The 8,272-nt window shown below is 38.1% G+C and overlaps 2 protein-coding genes across 3 annotated transcripts; one reads left to right on the top strand and one right to left on the bottom strand.

Moving 5' to 3' along the window:
* The first annotated feature begins 336 nt into the window (after positions 1–336).
* On the top strand, positions 337–2,180 carry LOC114177528 (protein EXORDIUM-like 2). The gene has a single exon (XM_028062910.1). The coding sequence runs from the start codon at positions 403–405 to the stop codon at positions 1,309–1,311; it is 909 nt and encodes a 302-aa protein (XP_027918711.1). The 5' UTR covers positions 337–402; the 3' UTR covers positions 1,312–2,180.
* An 884-nt stretch (positions 2,181–3,064) lies between these two features.
* Positions 3,065–8,272, bottom strand: LOC114177529 (polyadenylate-binding protein 2-like). 2 transcript variants are annotated; one of them, XM_028062911.1, is made up of 6 exons: positions 8,186–8,272; positions 7,978–8,086; positions 7,082–7,152; positions 3,786–3,977; positions 3,580–3,707; positions 3,065–3,430 (listed from the first exon to the last, which is right to left on the bottom strand). In XM_028062911.1, exons 1-6 carry the CDS (start codon positions 8,231–8,233, stop codon positions 3,382–3,384), a joined length of 597 nt encoding a protein of 198 aa, XP_027918712.1. In that variant the 5' UTR covers positions 8,234–8,272; the 3' UTR covers positions 3,065–3,381. The 2 variants fall into 2 exon arrangements, with proteins under 2 accessions (XP_027918712.1, XP_027918713.1); XM_028062912.1 differs by having other exon boundaries at positions 3,065–3,425.

The following is an 8,272-nucleotide window of genomic DNA, read 5'->3' as shown; positions in this document are numbered from 1 at the left end:
GCCAGTCAAATTCCACATGGGGCCCAAATAGCCAGCTTCAAATATGTGCTGAAACGCATGCTAAAGCCTTCTAGGGATTGCCAAATAAAAAATTAGAGTAGTCAAATCAGTGTTGCGATAAATAATTTTAATAATATTTGAAAAAATAAGGAAAAGTTATATTTACATGGGTAGAAGCGTGAAACGGTGGTAGAATGGTAAAAAACATGATGAAGATGAAACTTGGACAGGCTGTGAAAGAAGCAGCGAATGAAAAATTGACACGTGGAGGATGAGGATGTTGACACCTCGGTGGTCACAGCTGTCCCCGCTCACCAGGTATATAAATACGTCTCTCCATCGTCAACTTATTTCAAACTCTCTCTTCAAATCACACTTTCCTTCTAAATTCTAATCCACAACATGGCCTCTAATTACAAAACTGCCCTCACCTTCTCTGCGGTGCTCGCGCTGCTCCTCCTTCCCTTGCTAACTGTAGGGGAGCTTGTACAGGAGCAGCCACTTGTGCTCAAGTACCACAACGGTCAGCTGCTCAAGGGCCGCATCACCGTCAACCTCATCTGGTACGGCACTTTCACACCGATCCAACGCTCCATAATCGTCGACTTCATAAACTCGCTCAGCAGCGCGCCCAACGCGGCGCCTCCTTCCACTGCCACGTGGTGGAAAACTACGGAGAACTACAAGGGGGGATCCTCTGCGCTGGTCGTAGGCAACCAGATTCTGCACCCGGCTTACACGCTCGGGAAGAGCCTCAAGGGGCAACACCTTCTCGCGCTCGCCTCGAAGTTTAATCAACTTAACTCGATAACGGTCGTGTTAACGGCGAAAGACGTCGCCGTCGAGGGTTTCTGCATGAGTCGCTGTGGGACCCACGGCTCTACCCGAAACGTGAAAAACGCTGCCCGCACCGCTTATATATGGGTTGGAAACTCCGAAACGCAGTGCCCCGGGCAATGCGCGTGGCCCTTCCATCAGCCGATTTACGGACCCCAAACGCCGCCATTGGTTGCGCCTAACGGCGACGTCGGAGTTGACGGAATGATTATTAACTTGGCGACCCTTCTTGCCGGGACTGTCACGAACCCTTTCAATAACGGTTACTTCCAGGGTCCCCCGACGGCGCCGTTGGAGGCTGTTTCGGCGTGCCCGGGGGTTTTCGGGAGCGGGTCGTACCCGGGATATCCGGGTAAGGTCCTGGTGGATAAGGTAACCGGGGCGAGCTACAATGCGCATGGTGTGAATGGGAGGAGGTACCTGGTGCCAGCGATGTGGGACCCTCAGAGTCTGACATGCAAGACCCTCGTGTGAGAGTGCCACGTGGCGTGTGATGGTGTAGATATTGGGGGATGGGTGCGGAAGCAGGGGATGGATAATGGATAATGGATAACGGAGTGGGATCGGACGGGGTGTGTTTCTAAATTCTGAGCCTGCTTTTGTCGTTTAGTGTTACGTGTAAATTGTGGTACTAAAGACTATAGAGGAAGTGGAATGTTGTATAAATAGTAAATTATGAATAACGAAGAAGAATAAGATTAAAAAAGGGATATGATTAATGTGATATAGATATATTTAATATATGAGAAGTTAGGTTGATGGGTTTGTTTTGTGTAATTTTAAGAAAAGGAATCGAAAGTGGGTTTTCTTTTTTATGAATTATTGATATGTTTGGGTAAAGTAAGGTAAGGGTGGTTGAGGAATGAAGCGGTGGTGGAGGAGGGTTGGTGTTTTTGTTTGTTTATGGTAAATGAGAATAAAGGTGGTGGTGTTGGGGGCCTGGGAGACCATTATGGCGAGGTATCGGTCATGATGATGTTGGTAAGGTGAAGTGAATCTCGCAAGGTGTAAAAGGCTACAGGGATGTCATTGTTTTGGATGGTTTTGGTGGGTCCTCTTTCTCTGCAATTATGTTTCTGATAAGCATTGCCCTGTACCCTTCTCAATGTGAAGATTGGGGTGAGGTAGCTTTTGCTATATTATTTTGATTTTGATAACCCAAGGGTGAAAGATTGATGGTCTTCCTCTGAGAAATAAGCAGGACCTTGGGCAGAACACTCTGATGGGTGGAGTTACATGCTACGTCTCTTTCTGTTTCCCAACCAGTTTCTCATTCAACAACTCATCAGTGTGTTAGTGTATTCATGCAAGAAAAATCAATAATAAAATTTACACTTTATACAGATACCTGGTTATTTGGTTTTACCCTCTGCTATAAAAAAATAACTACCATAATCGGAATTGGCCTATGCCTCTACACATCGTATTCCTGACTCGGTTCTTCCACATTTTTCAATGCTTTTTCGTGACAAAGTTGCTCACTGCAGTGTTATGCGTACATGTGAAGGATATAATTGAATGAACACCTATAATAAGCATGGTATGTCTGATGCACTCAAATTGTTAGTTGACTACATTTAAGAAGGCATTTACAACAATCTAAAGTGTAAACCTTGCAGCTTCTTCTGATACTATGTGCAGAGAAATTGCATGGACAGTCTTTCTCTTGCGTGAAGAATCAGTGGAACTTTCTACTGAAATCTTTTCAAAAATTTATTTATGTCTTTTTATATGACCTTTTCAAAATGGTTTCTTGTATTTTTTCATATCAAATTGGTCGTAATTATTTTATAACTTAATCCATAATCAATAAATGTTTTAAGCTATTAAGATGAATTTCCTCTCATGAGAAGATATTAGAAAACATGATTAGCCACAAAGTACTAAAATAATTTTCATCGCTATTTCTCTCCACATATTAACATGGAAAATTAGGTAAAAGGAATAAAACAAATTCGATAACTTTTAAGGTATTTTTGAAAAAGACTTACTAAATAAATTAACCAATTTTCTTAATTACTAGGAAAACCGAATTAACTAAAATAATCTCGTACACAAAAATGCAAGTAGTGTGTGGACCAAATAAAGTCTCTGGCTATTGCTATGGATTATCATAGCAACGTTTTCCCATAGCCGACTATGAATTATCATAGGTTTTGACTTTTGACAATCACGACACAGGCTAGTCTAGAACAACAATAATAACTAGGAACAACCATTGCTTGGATTTTCGAGAAGAAAACTGAGGCCTACATTAACAATGGAGAGATGCACCTATACGTACAAATTTGAGAGAAGAAAAAAACCAACTGAAAATCCCATACATTAACATTTTTTAACAGATACTTTTACAAAGAACCTTTGAATATATATGTCAAATATAAAAAATTGCAGAATACTACATCGTAAGCTTACAAGGTTTGCTGCTAAATCGGTGGCCGTACCGTTCGTTCCCTCATGCTGAATGGCCTGCATCAGCCATGACACTAGAAGGAGTAGGTTATGTCCTTCCATCCATTAGACAAAAGTTCTGATTCAGCATAATTAATAGTAGGGACTATAGCGCATTCCCATTCTAAACCTTGGAACTTTTCTGCAATAAAAAGATGAGTGTCACACGTCTACTATTTAGGGCAAAAATAGAAAACTTAGATTGCTAAACATTTGTGGCGTGGTTATATGTTTTTGAGGTATAAGATGAAATGGCCATGGAAAGAAAGGAAAGAAATGAACACAACATACCCATATCCAAAAGGAGCATAAGCAAAAGGAGGTGCATACGGGGCTCTGCCTCGAAACCCCTGGTAAGGATTAGGCCGGCGAGGACGATATTGCTTCATCCCTGGTATATTGGTCCTCTTAGCAGTAACCTGCAAAACGTCCACAGCAAAATGGAGGTTAAAAACGAAAATGCAGATATTATTTAAACAAGACTATATTGTTCTAACCTTCAATTGACGCCCGTGTAGTTCAGATTCATTCAGCGAAAGAGCTTCTTGAACAGCCTGCACTTCAAGAAACTCTACGTAAGCATATCCCTTTGGTTGGCCAAACTTATCAGTTCGGATGGTGACTCGGTTTACGGTTCCACATGACTGGAAATGCTGCTGCACTTCTTCTGGAGTACATGAATAGTCCACCTGCGGAAAATATCAATCCTGAGAGATTAATTGATGACAAAGTCACACGGAAAGCCAATCAATTTGCTATTGGTTGTCCATGGAAAGTTTTGTCAATTGCAACAAAAACATTATGCTAATATGGAAAGTTCTAGAAATTAATTATAACAAAACCATGCAATATAATAAACCCATTGCCTATTTAAATGGTTTGTAATTTGATGTCAGCCATCCACTCCAACTCCTTTCTTCATAATATCCCAGGATAGTATGCAATTTATAAACTACGAAACATCCAAATTTTGATTTTAATTCACGGAACTGCAAAATGAATGCGTATGTTTCATGAACCCTTTTTCGCTTCTATACCCCTTCCACCCTTTTTTTCTTTCAAGTTTTGTGGTGAATTAGTTATATCAGTAAAAAATAAAATTGATTAAAAATTCCCTCTTGATCCCAAGGAAGAAAACAGAGAATGTCAAGGACCCCTCACCATGGGAAAAAAATACCTATTATACTTTTGAGCACTAGGCACCGCCAAAAGCATCCGTTGGCTTTGCAATCAAAATGGGAGATACCACGAACTGTCCTTTAACTACAAATTCCTCTTCCCACCAGTAGGAATCCACGTTCTCGATCTGCAATCTAATCCATTCTTCTGTCCATCCCATCACCAAAACTCTGAAAGTTTCTATGCTAATGGGCCTGTATTTTCATTCACCCTAAATTATAATCAGCTTACATGTATTTTCCTTTTCTTTTTCCTACCTTCCTCTTCACTATCAAAATATGATGTTTTGGATTTGACTCCTCTAAAGTGAGGGGGATTCGACATTGAAGATACAGTATAATAATAATGACTAATTAAAAAAATCACAGATTGAGATTATAATTAATGTAAGATTTTGTTAAAAATGTATTTAATTTTATCATAATTATAAACCATTGGTTTTTTAATCAACAGGTACAAGGCAATTTATCATCTAAAGTGCATCTCCTCATCTTAGAGGAGCCAAATCGGTATGTCCATCATAGTACAACTCCTTGAATATTACTTTCCACAACAATTAATGCTTTAGCTTCTTAAATTTTGTCAATCCCTCCCTTTTTTTGTTGCATAATTTGTTTTCAAATCTTAATTTTGTAAATTTCTCACATGATTTTCTCTCCAGCTAAATATTATATATTTTTATTACATACTTCCAATTGCAGCACTACTAAACCAGAAAACTTGCAGATGAATGCATAACCTGCGATTGGAGTCGGGCATATGTCAATTAGGGCGCCACCATTTGAAAACACAATAAAACTTTGAAATATCAAAAACACATTCAACACCGAAAAAAGTTCTCACCATCTAAAAGTTCAAATTAGTAGCAATTTACAAATTCAAAATTTCCAAGACTTAAGTAGGTGAAGATTATGCATTAGTCTTTCAATTAGCAGTGAGGCATTTGCATTATACACGAGCAACAAAAGTGAACAACTTTGCTCAGATACACGAGGAATAAAGGTCAGCTGAATTGGACAAAGAAAAACGCATAAAAGACCACATAAATGGCAATGGACATTTGATCAGATGGAGTAAAACAATGGACTCAGAAAAGCTATCAATATCATTTTATTTGTGTATGAAAAAAAAAAATAGCCCTCCCAATGTTAATTTCAAATAAGGTTACACAGTAAAGTGGGATGAACATTTATTCCTCCAACAGGACTGGTTAAAGGTGAGAAATATTTCGGGGCTTGAAGTTGCTTAGCAACAGTGATGGAAAGGCATGCCAAACGAAAAAGGTCAGGTGGGTAGGGCAGGTATGGATTTGAGTAAGAAGCTATAGGTAACATATCATAGCATAATGGGTGAAAGAGAAGACTTTTTGCTAAGGTTTGGTCCGATGCCCTTCAAGAGCTTCGAACAAGAGACACGGGAAAACTAAAATATTACATTTAAGAGGAGCCATATCCAGTAAAAATTGTAATTAATGTTGACGTTGAGAATAAGTCATGATACAACAAAATTTGTAAGGTTCCAAAATCATAATTTCTATAAGAGAGGCTTTATGGCATCAATTGTCTACTCATCCAACATAATCTTGTTATCCTAGATCTGCAATCTGGTTGAGTTATTAAACTAACATGGATACTGTCATGGTACGCATCCAGATGATTACCATTGATTTGAATGGAAAATCATTGCAAAAAAGAAGCCTAAAATTAGTCAACTCTTATCAAAATAATCAAACAGTAATACCGATTATTCTTCCGTCTTTTAATGGACATATATCTATATCTAATCAACAACTTTCCAGTGCCCTTGCTTTAATTTTTCCCTCCTTATCTTTGTCTACAAGTAAAAATCTCCTCTACATCGCATTGCTTCAATTCCGCATGTCAAGGATTACTCAAAATCACTCGTTTATGACTGATGCAGACACAAACAACAAAAGCTCTAACTTAAAAAACAGTATGCTGAACTAAAGCAAAACCTTAAAAAAAAAATCGTAAACAACGGCAAGAAACATGCCAAATGTTGTCCAATATGGCTGTTAGGATAAAAGACATTTTGATCTTGCTGCTGGGAATATATTCTCACTGTCAGAAAAAAGAGAGACCACTTATGGATGTTGGAGTTCTATTCTATCACATTCAATTATTCCAACATTGTCACTTTCACATGCAGACACATACACATGTAAACATGTGTGTAATATCAAACCATGAAATAACATACACACATGTAACATGTGTGTAATATCAAACCATGAAATATGTTTTTCATAACATTAAGGTTCAATCGGTTTCCTAGTTATGTATAATGATGGACTGCTAGAGTCTAGACTGTATAGAGCCTCAGGATTAAGAGTAACGAGATTAAATCAAGACCCTCAACAATTAATTTAAACACAACATAAAGTCATGTGACTCTTGGAATCACAATCCATTTGGTTTCCAAAAGCAGCCAACACATTTATACACATTGGCTTGTTATGAATTAATAACTACAGACAAAATAAATAAGTTAATCTCAGTAGTATAGACGGGCCCATATTAGTAAACACGGCAATTAATGAATTAAATAAGCAAAACATAAAATTTTAACGTAAACAAAAGAAGAGACAGCTCACATTGCCGACAAAGACTGATCGAGAATCTACTTCCTCTTTATTGTTCTGACTCGAAGCAGCAGTAGCAGGAGCTATTTGGAGATAAGAATCAATAACAGAAACAAGAGTCCAAGAATCGATTGTAATGAAATGTCTTGCACACTAAGAAAATACAGTGGTCACACCATGTGCAAGGAGAAGAAGATAAATCAGAACGAAAAAGACAAAGGTAAAATCAAAACAAATAACATCCACAAAATTTTCTTTTCAGGTTAAGAAAAAGAGTCAAAAAAAAGAGACACGTGGGGAGACTCTCGGCTGTCACTTAGGCCTCTCATTCACAAGATGAATTGCATTCTGCTATGCATTCCCTTAATGGAAAATGCAGAAGCTTTGAGCACTAGTGCACCTCAAGCATCACCAAGTATCGCCCGAAATCAAATAATCCATGCATTAACCCAGAAATAATCCATATTTGAAAACAAAACTTGACAAATTTTTAGCTAGCATCAGTCTATAACACAATTATCTCGAGTGTAACAAAACATCTTGCCATTCATTACCAAGTTAGAGAGCTTTTCTCAACCTGTAAAGTGAACTCTTCGGTCTTCCACAAAGGAATCAATTGGATGTCGCACTACACATCACTAAGCAACACACTGAATCCTAATTTTTCAAGGTAGTTAACTAAAATCAACTAATTGGAAATATTATGATCTATATCAACAATGCAAAACAAACAAATAAACAAACTAGAGCTAATTCCCACATAGAACACAGCCAATTCTACCCAACTTATATCAAATACATATAATTTCACAAATAACATAAAAAAAAAAGTTGAATATTTAAAACAAATAAAAATCTACAGAATTAAAAAAAAAGTAGCAAAAAAAAAAAAAAACGAAAGGAGGTACCTTGTACAGATCCCATTTCCTTCTCGACCTTGGCCTGCATCTCCCGCAAAGCAGAAGCTTCGTCTTCCATTTCCTTCAAGCGCTTCTTCATGTCATCCAGCTCCAAGCCCTGCAATGCAATCGGCATTGATGCGTGAAGCAATGTTAATGGAAAGGGAAATTGATGCAGAGATGACACAAAAGCAAATGGAATGAAATCATTGCATACAGCTTCGTTGCTTTCAGAACCGAGCATTTCAACGTCGTCATTTTCCATGCTCTTCTCTCTTTTTCTGCAATTTCCCTTTCTCTGCCA

The sequence above is a fragment of the Vigna unguiculata genome, chromosome 3 (genome assembly GCF_004118075.2).
Source record: "Vigna unguiculata cultivar IT97K-499-35 chromosome 3, ASM411807v1, whole genome shotgun sequence".
In the NCBI taxonomy this organism is placed as follows: Eukaryota; Viridiplantae; Streptophyta; class Magnoliopsida; order Fabales; family Fabaceae; genus Vigna; species Vigna unguiculata.
The sequence above is the reverse complement of the archived record's forward strand: the minus strand, read 5'-3'. Positions and strand labels throughout refer to the sequence as shown.

Excerpts from the sequence above, each read along its gene's own strand:
- LOC114177528 (XM_028062910.1), top strand. The coding sequence starts at position 403 with ATGGCCTCTAATTACAAAACTGCCCTCACCTTCTCTGCGGTGCTCGCG.
- LOC114177529 (XM_028062911.1), bottom strand. The coding sequence starts at position 8,233 with ATGGAAAATGACGACGTTGAAATGCTCGGTTCTGAAAGCAACGAAGCT. Across the intron at positions 7,153-7,977 it reads GGAAATGGGATCTGTACAAG|CTCCTGCTACTGCTGCTTCG; the intron begins GTACCTCCTTTC and ends ATCTCCAAATAG. Across the intron at positions 3,708-3,785 it reads TACACGGGCGTCAATTGAAG|GTTACTGCTAAGAGGACCAA; the intron begins GTTAGAACAATA and ends GACGTTTTGCAG.